The sequence below is a fragment of the Pan paniscus genome, chromosome 9 (assembly GCF_029289425.2).
Source record: "Pan paniscus chromosome 9, NHGRI_mPanPan1-v2.0_pri, whole genome shotgun sequence".
Taxonomy (NCBI): domain Eukaryota; kingdom Metazoa; phylum Chordata; class Mammalia; order Primates; family Hominidae; genus Pan; species Pan paniscus.
In genome coordinates, this window is record NC_073258.2 from 130,626,289 (window position 1) to 130,647,530 (window position 21,242).

Sequence of the window (21,242 nt, forward strand, 5' to 3'; positions counted from 1 at the left end):
CGGGCGCCTGTAGTCCCAGCTACTCGGGAGGCTGAGGCAGGAGAATGCCGTGAACCCGGAAGGCGGAGCTTGCAGTGAGCCGAGATCGCGCCACTGCACTCCAGCCTGGGCGACAGAGCGAGACTCCGTCCCAAAAAAAAAAAAAAAAAAATTGCAATCTCCATCTTATTAGTGAGTTTCCATTTAACCAAGTTAAGATAGAAAGAAGAATACTAGCAAACAACTGCTAAGAAACAGGAATAAGAGACTGAGTAGACAACGCAGTGCTCCTTCAAACACTGGTGAAGAACAGGAGTGAAGTGTGATAAAGTATAAATTACCTTGAGGTGAATATAACAGTCTTTCAGCTCCGAGCCCCTGACGAGAGGCCCCTCCACGGGGCCAAACTGGGTGCGCTTGGGGATGCGCCGCTTGGAGAACACCCCGCCCAGAAACCTGTCTATGTAGAGCACCAGGGGGAGGCTCGCCCTGGCCCGGGTGAGCACCGGCCGGTTGGGGATCGGGTGCAAGGGGCCGTGCTTCGGACACACTGAAGAATGCGCGTTATTGCACTCCTCACACCCTGCAAAAGAGAGAGAGTCTTGAAGAAAAGTCCAATTCCTCAGTGTGACTTGATGTGAGGTAAAAAATTTTGACCTGAAAAATCCCCGTCTGCATTTTCAAGCCAAAATTCAATGAACTCCTAATGGCGCTACCCATTCAACGGTAATACATTCTCTCTGGGAGACCAGTAAAAATCCTGTAATTCTCCTCTAAAATCAGACAGAATTTGCTTATGCCTGCCAAAAACAACTAGCAGGCCATGACTGACTTCTTTGCTGGAGAGTCCTTTGAATAGTGGCCGCTAAATTTACAAATCAATTACAACATGTCTGAAGAGTAAAAAGAGCGTATCAGGCTAAATGTTGCACTATCTGAAGAGACAAAATAGGTGAATTTTATAGTATGCCCATTATCTCAGTAAAACTATTCCGGGGCCGGGGAGGAACCCTGACAATACTATTGAATCAATTTTCTCAAAGGGAGTTACAGAAGTCTTATATCTCAGCCTAACTCAAACGGAAAAAGGGTTGTGCGGTGTGAGAGTTCAGTGCATACTGTCTGATTAGATAATGCTAAAATGAACAAATTTAGAATCCCTTCCTTCATTCACTGGGATGACACAACATTTTCTGCCCATTCCAAGAGCACTCAGTTTGCACCAGTCCGGCCACACACCCTGCCTCTTTGCCAGGAGCACCCACCTGTAAGCTAACCGCCAGAACGAGACAGGTACAGCCCCAAAACGGAGGAGAGCAAATGGACCACACAGGCCATGCCCACGACCCTTAACACACTTAACATGCTTTACCTTACTCCAGCTGCATGGTGACCTGGTTTAGGAAATAGTTATTTTTAATTTCTACAATTCTCAAATAACAGAGCTACTTTGTATTAGTATTTTAAAGATAAAGTGATTTTCTGTGCATTTGACTTAGGAGTTGCCTCAAAAATGTAAGAATTTTTCCCAGGTGCAGTGGCTCAGCCTGTAATCCCAGCACTTTGGGAGGCTGAGGTGGGCGGATCACTTGAGGTCAGGAGTTCGAGACCAGTCTCGCTAACATGGTGAAACTCCATCTCTACTAAAAATACAAAAAAAAAAAATTAGCTGGGCGTGGTGGTGCACACCTGTAGTCCCAACTACTCTACTCCGGAGGCTGAGGCTTGAGAATTGCTTGAACCTGGGAGGCAGAGGGCTGCAGTGAACCGAGCTTGAACCACTGCACTCCAGCTTGGGAGACAGACCAAGACCCTGTCTCAAAATTAAAAAAACAAACAAACAAACAAACAAAAAGAAAAGAAAAGAAAACGTATGAATTCAAGGAAAACCAAAACGAGCAAGTTCTCTGTTGAACTGGGATTAGATGTGGAGCTTGAACACTGGGCCCAAGCAGACAGATTTTACCACCACCACACAGAAGGACCAGGAGAAAAAGGATGAAACCACAAAGCTCTGAAGAGCCTCAATAATGCAAATCAATGAGTAAGCACTTTGCCACATAAGCAAGAAAATCCACAGAAAGAAACTGATGGTTTCTTGGTGGTGGAATGTGAACCCCCAGCAAGCAGTAGGGTGGGGTGGCTGATCAAGGGTGCTGCTGAGGGGCCAGACTGCCTGAGCTGGAGTCCTGACCCTCAAATTATTGGCACAGCCCTGGGAAAGCTACCCACCTCATGGTAGGGCCATGGAGGGCATAAAGGAGGTAGTAGACGCAGGGCACTCACGCCTGGGATAGAACAGCATTCTTAAAAGGCTATCATGGAAGAGGCAAGGCAGCAAGGCAAACTTGTTAAAGCTGAAGTGGCTGAAGAGCGCAGGATCGGGCAAATCTACCATGGTGGTTTGGTAGCTGAAGCTCTGGTGTGAGAGACCTGGGCTCGGCTGCCTGATGCCCCTTCGTCCCTGTGTGACCCCGAGCGAGCTTCCCAATCTTCTGAGCTTGTTTACTCATCAGTAAATCAGAAAACAAAGGAGAGTGTCCCTCAAAGGGCTGCGGTGAAGGCCAGGTGGGATGAAGCAAGCAGAGAATGTAGCACAGTTGGCTGCACACGGAAGGACCTGACGCACGGGAGCTGTTCACACACACGCACATGTACACAGACGCACAAGATGGACACAGTTTCCCTGGGGGAGACCCGTGCCCACACTTACACAAGTCGTGTGGGTCGAAGGGCCGGGGCGGGTCTGGCTCCCAGTCATCCAGATCCGTGTCCTCACCGTCTTCTTCCTCGTCTTCCTCAGTGTCCTCGTCCTCATCCTCATCCTCTTCCTCTTTGGCCTCCAGTCTGCCTAGAGGGGTCTGCAGAGTTGCCAAAGGGTCGGACCCATCCACACTCTCGATGGAAGGCAGCACCTGGTTATGAACTGGCAATGAGGCCTGGGCAAAAGTTGAAGGCACAGAGTAAGCAGACATGGACACCTGCTTTCGGTTCGCTGGTGCCTGCTGGCACAAACAGGGCGCAAGGGCTGGCTGAAATCTAGTCTTCATACCAACTCCTTCCAGGCCCTGGAAAAATGACTTCCATCTACCGGCTGTGAGGAAGAGCTGGCTTCATTTTTGATCTGACTGCTCACAGCCTTTAAGCCTCTGCCCTCCCTCTGCCCCTTCTGTCCCATACCTGGGAGGGTTGCTAAGAAGGCTCAGGTGCTCCCTCCTTTGGCAGCAGTGGGAGATTCAAAACTGGCAAGGCCCTGACCACCTGCGTCCTGACCCCACCCCTAAAACTTAATAAAACCTGGTCTCTTCCTGGCTCATTCAGCCGTTTCACACTGCTTGAGAGGCCTGCCCTGTCTCCCAAGACTTCAAATAGGTAAGCAACAGACCGTTTCAATGTGTGCACATGTGAGGTATCATCAGTTTCCACAGCTGAACTAAACCTGGGGTGGGGGTCCCTCTTGCCTTTCCAGAGTAGCCATACCACACTGGAGGGGGTAAATGAGTTGACCTATCCTCAACCACTTGTCTTTTAAAACTAAACATGTCGTGCAACACATGGTTAACAAAGTTCTATAGCTCACAGCTCTCCTTTTAAATAGCTCAGGCAGGCTGAGGTTTTTAAGTAAGAATGAAAGAGATGAGGTGTCTGTTTGTTTCATCATGCTGAAGTCAGTCTCCTGCAAATAAGACACAGTTTGGGTCATGTATTAGGTTAATGCTATCTTATCAAATATCCTGGCAGAAAATAAAAATGGTACCTTAAAAAGTTCTCCTGCCTCCAATCTAAGTGTTATGGGATTATACACTGGCCTAGAATCCCTTTATGCAATCTTGCTCCTCCTGCCCAATTAGCACAAGGTCATACTCAAGCCATGTCCTATTCAATAAATAAAGCAAGTTTTTAAAAATGCCACTCCCTTTATCTTCTCATATGTTGTTTTCCTCACCTAAAATTCTCTTTCCTCAGCCACCTTCTAAATCCTACCACATTCCAGTTTCCCAGTGAACCGCCTTTGATGCCTCCCGCCCTCCCTGAGTCTCCTCTGCTCTGAACTCCTGCAGCCCTTGGAGCCATAGAATCCCACTCCACAACAGCACTCAGCATCTGCTTCCACATTTCATGACCTCACCAGGCAGCCTGAATCATTCTGGAATAGTTCTATAACAATTTCTGTGGAGCCCAGATCTTCCACGCTTTGGTTAGGGCCCAGGACTTTCCTCTGGAGGTAGCTAGAATAAGTGTAACCCTTCTGCCACAAGAATCAAATATCTGAAGGCCAAAAAACCCTAATTCATTCAGTCATTTCTCACATGACCAAACTCCCAGCTCCCTAATCATCTTGTTGTCTTCATTTATTTCGCAGTGGATTCCATATTTTTATTAATACAACATCAGGGTGCATTAGTGTTTACGTTGGCCACGTTGCTCTACTGCAGACCCATCCTGAACTTGCAGATAACTAAAATATCTAAGTCCTCTTTTCCCCTCATAGAGTGCTATTAAACCATTTTTCCCCTCCTCAGGACTTCAAGAGCTGATTTTTACTTAAATGGGGGATTTTGCATTTATCTCCAGTAAATTTCATTTCACTACTTTTATCTGTTCTTCCCGTCTGCCAAGATCTTTAGACTCTAGATCCAGACATCTCACACATTAACTATCCCTACAGCTTTGCATCCATTGCCAAACACCATCTATTTTGGTGATGAGTATGCGTTTTCACATGAGTCCATCTTGCCTCTCCAACTGCACCTCAGGGAAATAGACTATGGGCTTTGGAGTCAGGCATTTAAAGTAAAATCCTTGCCCCACCACTTAGCAAGTTACTACACTTCTCTGAACCTCAGTTTCTTTGTCTGTAAAATGGACACAGTAATACACACCTCAGGTTGTTGTATTAAGTGAAACAATATGTATATAAGGCCAGTAGCAGAGCGTATAGCACTTAGTAAGTGCTTAGTATTAATCCTTATTATCCTAAGTTCTTTAAGGACCATGATGATATCATATACTTCCTCCTCAAATTTAAAAGATCGCTGAGCATAAAGTAGGTGTTCAATGAAGATTAATTTGTTGAAATATATTTGGCCTTTTGGGAAATAACACCAATCCCTTCAGGCCTGTAGAGGAAGTCTTTGCGGTACTCACAGAAACATCCTTTTTCTGCTATGCATCTTAATCGAAGAACTTATCAAACTCTAAAAAGAGGCTGCGTGTGGCTGGGCGTGGTGGCTCACGCCTGTAATCCCAGCACTTTGGGAGGCCAAGGTGCGCAGATCACCTGAGGTCAGGAGTTTGAGACCAGCCTGGCCAACATGGTGAAACCCTGTCTCTACTAAAAATACAAAAAAAAAGTAGCTGGGCATGGTAGCGGGTGCCTGTAATCCCAGCTACTCGGGAGCCTGAGGCAGAAGAATCACTTGAACCCAGGAGGCGGAGGTTGCAGTGAGCTGAGATCACGCCATTGCACTCCAGCCTGGGTGACAAGAGCGAAACTCCACCCCCCCACCCCCCAAAACAAGAGGCCAGGCGTGATGGCTCATGCCTGTAATCCCAGCACTCTCCGAGGTTGAGGCAGGAGGATTGCTTGAGCCCAGGATTTCGAGACCAGCCTGAGCAACATGGTGAAACCCTGTCTCTACAAAAAATACAAAATGTAGCTGGGCAGTGGTGGCACGTGCCTGTGGTCCCAGCTACTCAGGAGACTGACATGGGAGAATCATTTGAGCCCAGGAATTTGAGGCTGCAGTGAGCTGTGATGGTGCCACTCCAGCCTGGGTGACACAGCAAGGCCCTGTCTCAAATAATAATAAAAAAAGAACTCTAAAGAAACGGTACTGAGTGTGTTTATTGAGGGCCTGACCTGCAATGGCTGTGTAAGAGCGTTACCCAACATTTGAAACACTCTGTCTCCAGAAAGCAGATCAAACCGGTTATCTCAAACTGCATCCGCACACTTAACACATGCTCATTTGACTTTTGCCTGACATTCCACTTCTGCAATTCAGGGTCTTTTAGAAAGTTTTACGGGGGAAGCCAAATTGTGGAAGACGCTTCTGCCTCAACTTCAATAAAAACAGCATAAAATGCCCTGTGAGGGTGAGGACTCCACAGGGAACTTCTAGCAGTGCAGCTGCTGTGGCCACCTCCCCCTCAACCTCCTCACCAGAACCTGCAAGGAAGTGACTGTATTCCTGCTCCCCATCTCAGAGCACAGCTTACAATACTGCCCCTTGTCCTAAGCGCTTAAGCATTATGCCAGGGTTAGTGATAAATGTTATCACATATTGAACAAACCAAAGCATATGTACACCTCTACTCCTCATAAACTCGCTCTGCAGAGCCAACCTGAAAGAATGAATTCAGCAATTCAGTTATTCTAGTAAAACTGCGATGTATTTTTTTCCCAACAGATGCTGTCAGAAAGACACCGGTTTGGCAACGTGACTGGCTTCTTGCCACTGCTGAGAAAGCTGACATCAAGATAAAACCAGCCTTCACTTCCCCATGCTGGACCTCTTTCCTAACAGACTGTGGCAAAAGGAAATGCTTAAACACTCCAGCAGCATCTTTAAGGGCTGACGCTAAAAGCGGAGTTTGGATATTTACCAGAAACATGCAAACTGCTGTTGAAAAGGAATGGAAAGAGCTGGTGACCATCATTTCTAGATAAGAACTGTACACTTCTAGACAACACAAACCTTAACACACAACAGGCATGCATTACAAATTTAATGAACCACAAATTCAAATTCAGCTGGTGTTTACTGAGTGCTAGGCAGGTATTTGAATCCCTTTGAGGCCAGGTGATGTTACAACGCTCCTAAGTGGCAGAGATGAAGTCTAAATTCTGACTCTGCACTGCCTTTTCGACTACATCACGATGGCCCTGTGGAATTCAGTCTATTCAAGGAGGGCAGCAGAAGCGGTAAACGTCACCCACGCTTTGAATACCTGGGCAACAAGGTAACCAACCACACATGTCCCTGAGGTCATAGCCAGGCGGTAGGTTGGCAAGCAGTGTCTGTCTGTTTCACTTAGAGGAAAAGAGTCTGAAGCAAAACCATTTTAATCCTGTGCATTTTGTCATGTACAATAAAATACAGTAAAAGCAAAAAGAATCTATAAACTTACGGTATACTTTCTCCTTCCCACTTAATACCACTCTCTGTAATTATTTCTGAAAGGACATAATGCATTTCAGGATACAATTTATCTGAGAAGTGAAACATGAAACGACCACGCTGGACAGCAGCACACACAACAGAATGCTTCTTGATTCCTACTGAGACCAATTATCAGGGCAGCATATTTTCCTCTCAGTGTGTGGGGAGTCACACATGTTCATTTTCAAAAACAAAGAGGAGACTATGCCTGGAGACCACTGATGCCTTTCTTAAGGACGAGGGAATGCATACATGAAAAAGGCTTCAAGCACATTCTGCCCCCACTAAAAACAACTGAAAATATAATGGGAACCTTTTGGCTAAGAAAAAAACAAAAACCAAAAAAAAACCATCCTCTGTGTTCAACCCTCAATCTAACTTTCTATCCAGAATTTATCCAGGTCACCAGATAAACTGACAACCGCTGAGGTGTTATAACCAGAAATAAAAACTGTGCTGGTTGAAAGGAAACTACAATGAAGAAAGATGCTAAGCCAATAGTTACACTGTCTTGTAATGTCAGGGTTTGTGGAGCTGAGTACAACTTTCCTTTTGAGCAAAACATGAAACAAGCAGATTGTTTCTGGAGATTGGAAAAGATGAAGGGCCCTTTGAAGTGCAAATGGCAACGAAGCCTTTAATTAAAACTATCCCTTAATATTAAAACAACAAAAATTTGCCTATCGGATTGGCAAAATTTGAAAAGAATGCAAATACTCAGTGTGGCAAGAGTGTGTGGAAATGGGGCACCCTTGTATACTATATTGTTGGTGGGAATACAAATATTTTCAGTGTCTGAAAAGCAATTTAGAAAATCAATTATCAAAATAATTTCACACAAATATCAAATAGAATAGTATAATAAACCTCATGTATCCATAACTCAGCTCAACAATTATCAATTCATGGCCAATCAACATCTTTTTTTTTAAGAGACAAAATGTCTGTCTGGAGTACAGAGTGGCTTAATCAGCTCACGGCAGCCTCAACCTCCCAGGCTCAAGTGATCTTCCCACCTCAGCCTCCCGAGTAGCTGAGATTACAGACACGTGCCACCATGCCTGGCTAATTTTTTTAGTTTTTGTACATACAGGGGTCTTCACTATGTTGCCTAGGCTGGTCTTTAACTCCTGGGCTCAAGTGGTCCTCCTGTCTCGGGGATCCCAAAGTGCTGGGATTATAGATGTGATTCGCCGTGCCTGGCCAATTCATGGCCAATCTTATTTCAACTAATCTCCTACCTACTTCCTCCCTCATTGGGAGAAGCAAAACCAAGGCATTATACATTTTCATCTGTAAATAGTTGAGTACAATGAAATGACTTTTAGATTGCATATCTTATACCTAAAATATTAAAATTAGTCTTTTTTTTTTTTTGAGACAGAGTCTCACTCTTATCGCCCAGGCTGGAGTGCAATGGCACGATCTCAGCTCACTGCAACCTCCGCCTCCCAGGTTCAAGCGATTCTCCTGCCTCAGCCTCCTGAGTACTCAGCTAGGATTACAGGTGCCCACCACCGTGCCCAACTAATTTTTGTATTTTTAGTTGAGATGGAGTTTCACTATGTTGGCCAGGCTGGTATCAAACTCCTGATCTCAGGTGATCTGCCCACCTTGGCTTCCCAAAGTGCTGGGATAACAGGCATGATCCACTGCACCCAGCCGTCATTTCTGTGTGTTTTTTGTTTTGTTTTGTTTTTACATGGAGTCTTGCTGTGTTGCCAGGCTGGAGTGCAGTGGTGTGATCTCGGCTCACTGCAACCTCCAACTCCCTGGTTGAAGCGATTCTCCTGCCTCAGCCTCCCGAGTAGCTGGGATTACAGGCATGCGCCACCACGCCCAGCTAATTTTTGTATTTTTAGTAGAGACAGGGTTTCACCATGTTGGCCAGGCTGGTCTCGAACTCCTGGCCTCAAGTGATCTGCCTGCTTCAGCCTCCCAAAGTGTTGGGATTACAGGTGCCTGGCCAGAAAACATGTTTTTAAAGAGAAAACATATTATAAGTCCATATTCATATTCCAATTCAAATTTAGAATTCTGGGTTTTTATTTCATTGGTTTGGTTTTTATATTTGTATCTTTTTCCACTTTTACAAAAAATTTGGTTCTTAACTTAAAATACAAATATCTTCTGTCTCTACCATTTGTCTTTGGGGTATTTATCCTAAGGAAATAATCTGATATGATATCCATGACAGCATTCTTTATAGTAGCAAAAAAAAAAAAAAAAAAAAAAGGAAATAATCTACATGTAAAATAATAAATGAAGTATATAATAGTATATCCTAATATATAAAAATATATATATTATATACATATAATCCATTGCTTGCTTGATGGAATCAATAAGTATTTACAGAAATGAGGTTGGTTTGGGTCAAGAATATACCTAAGTATTATAAAAAATTATTAAAATAAATAACAATTCTCATTTAAGTTCAAACACCCCATTACATTGCCGTTCACTGCCAGTCATGAATGAATTTAACCCCAACTTATACAAAAAAGGCTCCTAACAAACTTCTCTATATTTCAGATGATATGAATATAACTAGGGTTCATTTTCTAAATTTTAAAATAGAAGCATACAAATCTTCTACCAAGAAATAAAAAAGCAGAAAGTGCTTCTTCTTTTAAATTTTAATTTAATTTAATTTTTTTTTTTTTTTTTGAGATGGAGTCTTGCTCTATCACCCAGGCTGGAGTGCAGTGGCACAATCTTGGCTCACTGCAACCTCCACCTCCCAGGTTGAAGTGATTCTTGTGCCTCAGGCTCCCAAGTAACTGGGATTACAGGCACCTGCCACCATGCCTGGCTAAGTTTTTTGTATTTTTAGTAGAGACAGGGTTTCACCATGTTGGCCAGGCTGGTCTCGAACTCCTGACCTCAATTGATCCGCCCACCTCAGCCTCTGAAAGTGCTGGGATTACACGTGTGAGCCATCACACCTGGCCAGAAAGTGCTTCTTAATGAGAATAATTTAATTATTAATCAGTCATGGCACTCAGTAATATAGACAAATTACAGTCACACTACCTGACATGAAAGTAAACCTGTTTGGTTTTTGTTTATTTATTTTTGAGACAGGGCCTTACTCTGCCACCCAGGCTGGAGTGCAGTAGTGCAATCAAAGCTCACTGCAGCCTCGAACTTCTGAGTTTAAGGGATCCTCCCACCTTAGCCTCCCAAGTAGCTGGAACCACAGGTGTGCACCACCACACCTGGCTAATTTTTAAATTTTTTGCAGAGATGGGGTCTCGCTATATTGCCCAGTCTGGTCTCAAACGATTCTCCCACCTCAGCCTCCCAAAGTGCTGGGATTATAGGCATGAGCCTCTGTGCCCAGCTGCTTCCACACCTTCTTTATCACTTTCACATTCTTGCAGGAAATAAGGAGGAAGTCATCAAAGCCAAGTAGGATATATCAGAAATGAAGGTAATGGGAAAGAAATGTTTTAAAAGAAAACCAAGAAGAACTCAAATTTTTAGAAGCTGGCATGAGGAAAATTGGAACCAAATTTATATGTAATTTAAGCAAGAATTTTTTTTTCAGTATTTAAAAATAGAGCAAGTACAAAAGCTGTATCAATTTCCAAAAAAAGAGACACTTTTAAACCTCATGATTATTCTTTGGTACTTGAACAAATACCCTGTTTATATGCTTATTTTAAAAAATTTCTCTGACAAATCACTTTCTATTATCAGATTATTCCAGTATATACTTATTGAAATATGTTAATATTATGTTGCATTTTGCTTTGTTTTCATTAAAGGAGCTGGAGAACATTCTTAGTACATGAGAAACAAACATCCAGAGATGGTGCAGTGCAAAGGGATGGGGCATTCCAGGCGCAGTGGCATTCACAGTGTTATCCCCAAACAAGAAAAAGGCAGTTCGTTACCTGCTGAGCTGTAGCATCCTGTTGGACATAAGCTACCTGGCCGGGGTCTGTAAACAGAGTCTAAACAAACAAACGAACAAAAAATTATCAGTAGCTCTTTAGATAGCCTGCCTACACAGAAAAATTATCCTACTGCTAAGCACCAATTTTTAGAAAAGTTAACTCCCATTTTAGCCAGTAATAAGCTTTCATTAATACAGAAAATAAAGATAGTAATCTTAAATTTAGCTAAAGCTTTTCATTCACATGGCTCCAAAGAGATTGTATAAGCTAACCATCCCAATGGCTAACATACTTCACAATTTTACTCCTAAGCAAAGCCTTTCTTCGGACTGAATGTCACAGTTAATTAAAAAGGCATCTCATGAAAACACAAGAGACATGACATGAACAAGGGTTCACAGGTTCACACATAACACTGCTCACGGGAGTAGACTTGTGATTAAATGAAAATGGATGGAGATAGACAGGCATCTAGAAGAGGATTACATACCCAAGGATTACAGCTATTTCAAATGTAAGTGCATGTTTATTATCAGAAGAGAAGTAGAAGGAAAACAAATTGAACTTAATGTTCCATGAGTTCTTTTCTATATAGTCAGTAAAGTCATAATTAAAAAAAAAATTAATCATCATAAACTAAGTTGGCTCATGATGCAGCAAAGCTAACTAGAGAAAATTCTTCGAAACTACTGTAGCCAGGGCACCACAGTTAATATCTCTAATCCAGAAAAATGTCAAAATGTCCTTTCTTCTAAAGTTTTTAAAAATCTGGCTGGGCGTGGTGACTCACGCCTGTAATCCCAGCACTTTGGGAGGCCAAGGCAGGCGGATCACCTGAGGTCAGGAGATTGAGACCAGCCTGGCCAACATGGCAAAACACCATCTCTACTAAATATACGAAAATTAGCTTGTTGTGGTGGTGGGTGCCTGTAATCCCAGTTGCTTGGGAGGCTGAGACAGGAGAATCACTTGAACCCGGGAGGTAGAGGTTGCAGTGAGCTGAGATTGCGCCACTGCATTCCAGCCTAGGAGACAGAGCAAGACTCTGTCTCAAAAAAAATAAAAAATAAGTAAACAAAATAAAAATTATCCAAATTCAGACATTTAGTAACATTGTAATAAACTGAAAGTTGGTCACAGGACATTCTTACATAAACTAATCTTATTTTAATATAGGCAGGGGTATTCCAAAAGTATCACTAAGTCTTCAGTGATTTCATACTTATGTAGATTTGAAAGGCACTAATTAGGCAGGCCTCATTTCTTTTTGGGAGTGATCTGAGCCTCTTTATTAAATATCAAATGAGGGCAAATTTTTCTTACCAAGATGCTACTATAAAAGTGTGGAATTTAGATGTTAAAGATATACATTTCAAAGTACTTTATACATTGTAAAGTGCTGACAATGTAAATTAACATTTATATGTTGGGGGATATTGGTGTCACTCATTTGGAAGCTATACTGCAAGTCACTGGCAAAAAATAAAATAAAAGCAGCTATAATTGTACAGCTTTTAGCAGTAAACATCTTTGCTTCTAGTACAGCCTTGCAAATCAGTAAGTTATTAAGAAGTGGTAGCTAATAAGCTTAGCAGGACCCTTTCTTACATATTTAGCTGAAATAATCTGTATGTTTTCACAGAGCCATTTTTGGCCTGGTTCTTCATACTTAGGAATAATAACAAATTCATAACCTAGTCAACACTGGAGAGAAGAGCTATATACGAACCCATGCTCTAACTCCTTATTGCATTTAGCGTCAAGAAATAAATCACATCTTCCTCTACCAAGTTGGTTACAAGCTCCTTGAGAGCACAGATCTTTTTTTTTTGAGACAGAGTTTTGCTCTGTCACCCAGGCTGGAGTGCACTGGCACGATCTCGGCTCACTGCAACCTCCACCTCCCAGGTTCAAGCAATTCTCTGCCTCAGCCTCCCGAGTAGCTGGGATTACAGGTGCCCACCACCATGCCCAGCTACTTTTTTGTATTTTTAGTAGAGACAGGGTTTCACCATCTTGGCCAGGCTGGTCTTGAACTCCTGACCTCATGATCCACCTGCCTCGGCCTCCCAAAGTGCTGGGATTACAGGCATGAGCCACCGCGCCTGGCTGAGAGCACAAATCTTATCTGAATACGTACTGCATCACCAGTACCTAGCACAATGACTGACAGAAAGTAAACACAAGTAATTGGTTAATTAGTTAATTAACAAATTATCAACAGATAATCCTTCACATGCCTGCGCAGCTTCCACCGGGTGGATGTACACCAGCGTGTGCTCTGGACCATCCACTGATGTGTAGGAGGCACCATCTGCCGTGTACACCACCTGCTGTGGGGGGCGAACCTGGTCATCGGCATAGACGATCTGAGCCACTGTTCCGGTGTCCGGAACAAAGTGCACCTGGCATAAAAAGGAGACAAAGACAAAGAACAAAATCAGTATCAGGAAGATAAGTGATCAACAAGCACACCTGGGTTTCTAAAATATCCCCAATGACAGGAGAATGGGGATGGATACACCTTTGTCTACACCGAGGTGGTGACTAGGGGAGGATCCAAGTACCTTGTCATTGATTTACTGCTAAATGTTAGGCAACCGACTTAAATTCCCCTTTGCCTCAAATGTCCAATGCAGATAACTCTTTTGGGGAGTAATAAGGGTGTGGTTAATTGATCCTGGAAACGACACTGAAGATTCCTGCTTGACAACACTATCAGAGTAAAACATACAAATTACTCTGTGGTGTGAAAAAATACATCAAGACTCAAAAGCCAATTGCTGTCAACACATCATAAGAATTCTATTTTATAACTAATAGTATCTTTCAGCAGACACATTAAAATAAGGTCACTTTTGGCCAGGCGTGGTGGTTCACACCTGTAATCCCAGCACTTTGGGAGGCCGAGGCAGGTGGATTACCTGAGGTCAGGAGTTCAGGACCAGCCTGGCCAACATGGTGAAACCCCGTCTCTACTAAAAAAAATACAAAAATTAGCTGGGCATGGTGGGGGGCGCCTGTAATCCCAGCTACTCAGGAGGCTGAGACAGGAGAATTGCTTGAACCTGGGAGGCAGAGGTTGCAGTGAGCCGAGATCGCGCCATTGCACTCCAGCCTGGGCGAGAAGAGTGAAACTCCATCTCAAAAATAAAATAAAATAAAATCAGGTCACTTTCTTTCCTGCAAGTTGTTTCATACACAAAGGACATACTGGAGGCATATCAGTAAATGCTTGCTGAATCAATGAATGGAATAGAACTCTTCCTTGACGGGTAGGTGAAGACACAGAAAATTCTAATAAAGTACTTTTAGGGGGTTCTGGACAACTATTTCAGCTGTCACCAGGGTAAATAATTTTCTCCCAAGACCTAAAGAACTAAAGCAGAAATCAAGTTTTGTAAAACATTTTCTGAGTGGTCAGCTTTGGAGGATTGAATTCTTGAAGGCCTGAGCTTGGCACATGGCCTGATGCCTGATATTGAAGGTCTGGAAGCAGATGGCCCAAGCACACATTTGGGAGAGAAATAATGTATGTGTTGCTATCGAAGTCACGCACTCTTAGGGTGGAATCCTTGCTCTTATACTGCCTTGGCTTTGGACCTAACTTTTTTATGTCAGTTTTCTCTAGTGAAGGATAGTAGATCCCAAAGATAATATAAACTAATTTAATCCCCAGAAGGAAACCTAAGAGACAAAATGTAATCAAACACCACAGAAATACAACAAACTTCCACCTCTACACGAAATGATTAGTCTGGCTTCTACATAAATTTGATTTGTCTGGGAAGATAAAGTTTGTCTATTGGAAAAATTAGGCTCATATTTAAGCAGGCTTAATTGCTATAAGACAATTTTGTGACTTTAGATTTGTTCATTAACATCAAAGCCTTGAACTAGTTTCAGTGCTTAAGAAGGGAAAACATGTTTCCTCCAGACAAGCTATCCAAGCTTTTCTGCTTGGTCTTCATCACTCATTAAATCAGAATTCCCAGCTGGCGGAAGAACCAGTTGGGAGGAAGGAATGCCACAGGGACCCTGACCTTGGCTATCTACTATCTGGTTACCCACAGACAGGGCCCTGGTCATGCAGTGTCACAACCAGATTTTCTTTTGTTTTGCTTTTTAATGAACTACAATTTTGTTTATAAATAAGATATACCAAAATACATAGCTGCATGGAAATGACCTCAAAATGATTTCCGGGAGAAACAAAACAGAATTCTCATATACTCTGCTGAAAACATCAGTGGAACTTTTTTAAGCAATCAGACTAAGACTTTATTTATTTTTATTTTTAGTGACAGGGTCTCATTCTGTCACCCAGGCTAGAGTGTAGTGGTGCAGTCATGGTTCACTGCAGCCTCCACCTCCTGGAGACATGACCGCACCACTACAGGCATGCACCACCATGTCCGGCTAATTTTTCTTTTTTTTTTTTTTTGTAGAGTCAGGCCTCACTTTGTTGCCCAGGCTGGTCCTAAACTCCTGGACTGAATTGAGCCTCCTGCCTTGCCCTCCTAAACTGCTGGGAAAGGCATGAACCACAATATTTGGTCCATACTGAGACTTTTTAATCATACCAGATAACCAATTTTATTTATTGTATATTTATTATATTGCTTAAATTAAATAGAATCTGCATACTTAAATGTTTCAATGTAACTTCTTGATTTTGATACTAGTACTATGGTTATGTAATTTAATGAAACATTACACGTGTATGTTTACTACAATGTTTAAAAATTAAGTTTTATACTTTGGTCACACATAAAACATGGCTCCATATGACTGCTAATCATCCCAAATTCAATTCCATACCAAAAATGCAGAGATTTGCCTTCGCTAAGAACAGCCAAAATAACATGTGGTTGGTTCTAGCAGCAATCTGAAAGGCAAAGGTCATCGATGACAGCAGCATTTGGTCAAGTGACTAACCTCTAAAGTGGCTGCCTCATAATGGAACAACTTTCACTTAGAGGTTTACATTCTGAATTTAAAAAGAAAAAAAAAGGCCACTCACTTTATAGACATACCTGTACTCATTACACACAAAGGACCAAACTCCTATGGATAACGTAAAAGAAACAAACTATAGTTTGAGGTTTTCAGCACCAATAACATAAATAAAGCGGGGTAGTAAAACAGATTATGACAGTAAATTGCAGACAAGGCGGAGAAGCCTATAGCTGGTGGTCTAGCTCTCCTAACTCACGGTGAGCCACATCGATGGAGCATTCAAGGGGCCAAAACAATCCCTATTCCTTGTGTACCAGTTCTTCATGTCGGCTCCTAACGACTAGTCACTACTAGAGAGCAGCTGTATTTCTTTGCCGTCAGCAAACTGAGTCCAGCTGAAAACCTCTCAATACCAAGCTGGAAAAGACCAGTCTTCACCTGTGCGGCATTCTGCTCATGCTCTGCAGATGTCGGCCACACATGCGAGCTTTCATCTTTGGAATCCATCTTCTCCCAACTGGACAGCTCCACGTCTGGCACACCTAGAGCAGCACCGGGTACAGGACAGTCATCTGTCTACCACATGTGTGTTCATGAAGGACGGAAAGGTCTGTCTGCAGCATGCCTGAGAAAACACAGAAAAGGAACCAAGACTTTCAGTAGACAAATACATTTTAATAGATTATAATTTCAACCACAAATAATAAAAGAAAGCTTTGTCAAAAAGCAACACACCTGGGCAAAAAAATGTAAAAATGAAGACATTATTTGTAATAATAGTATAGGCCAGGTACAGTGACTCACACCTGTAATCGCAGCTCTCTGGGGTTTTTTTGGGGGGGTGGGGAGAGTTGTTTTTGTTTTTGAGACGGAGTCTCGCTCTGTTGCCCAGGCTGGAGTGCAGTGGTACAATCTAGGCTCACTGCAACCTCCGCCTCCTAGGTTTAAGCGATTCTCCTGCCTCAGCCTCCTGAGTAGCTGGGACTATGGGCACGAGCAACCATGCCCAGCTAATTTTTTATATTTTTAGTAGAGATGTGTTTTCACCATGTTGGCCAGGCTGGTCTCAAACTCCTGAGCTCAAGTGATCCACCTGCCTTGGTCTCCCAAAGCTCTGGGATTACATGCATGAGCCACCACACCCGGCCAATCCCAGCTCTTTGGGAGGCCAAGATGGAAGGATCACCTGAGGCCAGGAGTTAGAGACCAGCCTGGTTAACACGGCGAGACCCCATCTCTATTTAAGAAAAAGAAATTTTAAAAAAATAATAATATAATGTATTGCATGCTTGCTATGTTCTAAACACTCACTGGGGGGGGGTGTGTGTATATATAATATCTTATAAAATTATATATTTTGCATATATATTTGTGTATACATAAATGTGTGCATGTTTGTCTAATGCAATCCTCATTAAAAATATTAGTTCTAATTAAAATTAGTTCTCGTGAGGAGAATGAGTTTCTCAGATGCCAAATGCAGGCTCTTTCCTTGTAGACACTAACTTCCCATACCACCTTTACTCAAAATGAACAGCAGAAAAATAAGTCTCAAGATGAGAGGAAAGCGGCAAGTGGAAGGAGCTACATTTTCTGCGTAAAAAATTTGGTGAATGCAAATACAAACTTTTTTTCTCACATGGTCAGTGTTGGAGTGATTAGCAGCCAAATAAAAAGCCTTACTAAACTTCAACATGCACAATACCTGCATCTCAAAATCTTATTCCTTCCCAAAACAGGCTTTTAAAGGTAGTCATTCTTCCCTTTTGATGATGATAAAATGCTGGTATTTTAAAAGTCCACTTGACATTTGCTGTGTGAACAGGGCAGCAGCCACAATGCCAGAATAAAGACCAAAGAAGAAAGAAAGAGAAGGTACGCGAACTTTGAAAGTCTGTGCCCAACTCTGGAAAAGAGGGGATGCCATGTCCATCTTCTGAGCCATCCAGGTGCCTGTTCCTGCTTTGCCTCAACATTATCATTCTCATCCCCACCCTGCAGCACCCCCCACCACACTTATTCACCCTGCATGTGCCCTACTCTTCCAATCCCCATTTAGGGGGGACTTGAAAGAATGCCATGTCCACCAACAGGTGAATGTAAGAAGAAAGGAACACAAGGGAACTTCATGGAGGAACAGGAATATCCTGTATCTTGCATCTGAATTGAGGTGGTGGTTACATAAGGAATATGTGTGTCAAAAGCCATCAACCTATTAAGATATGTGAATTTTATTACATTTAAATTATACCCTAATAAAGTTGATTTTTTTTAAAGCATACCTTCCTTATATAGCAGTACTATTTAAAAATATATACAAAGATATTCAGGGTGAGTTTCATATGGTATATAAACTATATCTCAACAAAGCCATTATTTAAAGAAACAAAAAGTATTAAGAAAGGAATAGGCTGAGTGCAGTGGTTCACACCTGTAATCCCAGCACTTTGGGAGGACAAGGACGACATATCACTTGAGGCCAGGAGTGCAAGACTAGCCTGGGTAACATGGTGAAACCCCATCTCTACAAAAAATACAAAAATTAGCCAGGTGTGGTGGTGTGCACCTGTGGTCCCAGCTTCTTGGGAGTCTGAGGTGGAAGGATCGCTTAAGTCTGGGAGGCGGAGGTTACAGTGAGCCTAGATCACACCACTGTACTCCTGCATGGGTGACAGAGTGAGACTCTATCTCAAAAAAAAAAAAAAAAAAAAAAAGAAAGGAATAAATGTCACCAATCATCTAAAGATCTATAAGAAGAAAACTACAAAATTGTACAAAAGGACATAAAAGGCTCAGTAATTACAAAATCAGAGCCCGGCGTGGTGGCGCACACCTGTGGTCCCAGCTACTCAAAAGGCTGAGGGAGAGGATCCCTTGAGCCCAGTTCAAGGTTAGCCAGGGCAACACAGAGAGACCCTGCTGAAAGAAAAGAGAAAAGAGAGAAGAGAAGAGAAGAAGTCATAACATGTTCCATGTAGGAAACTTTTTTTTTAAAGTTGTTTATTTTGAAATAACTTCAGACATAAAAGTTGTCAAAATAGTACAAAGAATTCCTGTGTTTCTTCACTCCAGTTCCCTGAATGTTAACATTGTACCATGTTTACTTTACTATTTCCCCTTTCTCTTTCTTTCCCTCCCTTTTCTCACTTGAACCATTTGAGAGTAAGTTGCCAACACAATGCCCCTTTCCCCCTAAATTCCTAAGTGCCTAATTCTTAAAAACAAGAAGATTTTCTTATAACCACAGTACTACTATCAAAATGAGGCTGTTAACACGGCAACAGTACTATTACCTAATTCACAGACCTTATTCAAGTTTTGTCAACTCTAATGAATGTCCTTTAAAAAGAATACGACATTTTTTCTCCTGGCCTGGGATGCAATCCGGTACTGCACACAGCACGCTCAGCTGTCCTGCCCTTCAGTCTCCTTCAATCCCAAACGGTTCCCTGCTCTTTCTTGGTCTGCCATGACCTTGACATTTGTGAAATGCACAGGTCATTTATTTTTCAGAATGCTCCTCAATTTAAGTTTGTCTGATGTTTCTTCATGGTTAGATTCAGGATACATATTTTTAGCAGAGACACCACAGAAGAGACGTGGTGTCCTTCCGATAGAGGAATGTGAGTGACTTGTTTCCTTCAGCTCGGCTCACTGATGGCACAATGCTCAGGCGTGTACTATGCTAGGCACTGGGTGCTGCGGGGATCGGCAGGTACAGCCCATGCCCTCACAAAACACACACAGCCCAGAGAGTCTTTTTGTCTTTGTTTTCATTTCTAGAAAGGTATACTTTATTTCTTCTATTTTAATTTTATTTGTATCTCTTTTAATAGGTAGTAAATGCAGCTGGCTCAAAATTCAAAAGGCACAAAAAGGTATACAGTGGACAATCTCCCCACCTGGAATGCCCTAGCCATTCCTCAGAAGCAACCTATATTATCAATTTATTGTATTTTCTTCCAAAAATTATTTTGTGTGCATACACATAAGCATACATATATACTCTCTCCCTCTCCAACCACAAAAAATGCACACTACTGAGTCCATACAAGGTAGCATTTCTTCTATATCTTGTTTGTCCCATGTAATATCATACCTTTCATATTGTTCCATATATATACAGACATTCCTCATTCTTCATTACAGCTGCATATTTTTAATCTTGCATTCATAAACGCTTAGGTTATTTCTAATATTTTGCAATTACATGTGACACTATGATGAGAACTTTGGACATACATTGCTTTACAATGTATCTTGCATTTTATGTGTTAGTATCCCACATTTTTTGGAATCTCTGAGGGAAGATACTAGCGCAGTTAAAGTGATTATCTATCATATGTAAAATGGAGATAATTTTATTGTGAGGGTGAAGTGATGTATGTAACAACTCTAGGCACAAGGTCTAGTATATAGTAGGTGATTAAATATATCAATTTTCATATTTCACAAACGAGCCAAACAGAGCTTCAGAATTTTCAAAACATTTTATACTCTTTAAAAATCTAACAATTTGGCTGGGCGAGGTGGCTCACGCCTGTAATCCCAGCACTTTTGAGAGGCCGCAGCAGGCAGATCAGCCTGAGGTCAGCCTGAGGATTTGTCAGCAAGTCAGGAGGCTGAGGATTTTATCAGCAAGACAGGAATTGCTTGAACCCAAAAGGAAGAGGTTGCAGAGAACCCAGATCGTGCCACTGCACTCCAGCCTGGGCGACATAGCAAGACCCTGTCTCAAAGAAAAAAAAACGGAAAGAAAGAAAAGAAATCTAACAATACATTCCCTGTACATGAATATCTTTGATAGTAAGGCTTGTCATATTGATTTTCCTTTATTAATTTTCTTTTTAACTCCACAATGTTTACAGCCCTGTTGATTTTGATTTACAGGAGACAGTAGAAGAATCCCAGGGGCAGGAGCCATGTTACTGCTGTCCAGCTGGCAGGTGCTGACAGCTCTGGTAACCAGGGATAGACTCTCACCCCTCATCTTCTTGCGTCTCCTACAGACCTGAGGGAACGGACAGCCACAGCTATACCTTGTCTAGAAAACAGCAGCCATCTTCTGTCCTTTTCCCCCTGTCCCAAAAGAGTTAGAGATTTCATTTCCAGGAAGAGAATGATATGGTTGCATTTCTATTTTCTCTCTAACGATTGACTTTATTCAACAAGTATTTATTAGTACTTGGTATGTGCCAGGCACTGTTCTAGGTCCTTAAGAAACATGTTTATC

At 42.3% G+C, this 21,242-nt stretch overlaps 1 protein-coding gene across 4 annotated transcripts in view; it reads right to left on the bottom strand.

Annotated features, from left to right (window-relative positions):
- The window catches only part of PRDM10 (PR/SET domain 10), a 104,263-nt gene that overhangs the window by 44,985 nt on the left and 38,036 nt on the right, over positions 1–21,242 (bottom strand). For all 4 annotated transcript variants that reach the window (XM_034934064.3, XM_034934063.3, XM_008973289.6 and 1 more), the window contains exons 2-6: positions 16,448–16,634; positions 13,291–13,455; positions 11,048–11,107; positions 2,693–2,918; positions 321–562 (exon numbers count right to left, since the gene is read on the bottom strand). In XM_034934064.3, coding sequence (XP_034789955.2) covers positions 321–562; positions 2,693–2,918; positions 11,048–11,107; positions 13,291–13,455; positions 16,448–16,516 — 762 coding nt within the window. In that variant the 5' untranslated portion in view covers positions 16,517–16,634. The remainder of the gene's footprint in view (positions 1–320; positions 563–2,692; positions 2,919–11,047; positions 11,108–13,290; positions 13,456–16,447; positions 16,635–21,242) is intronic.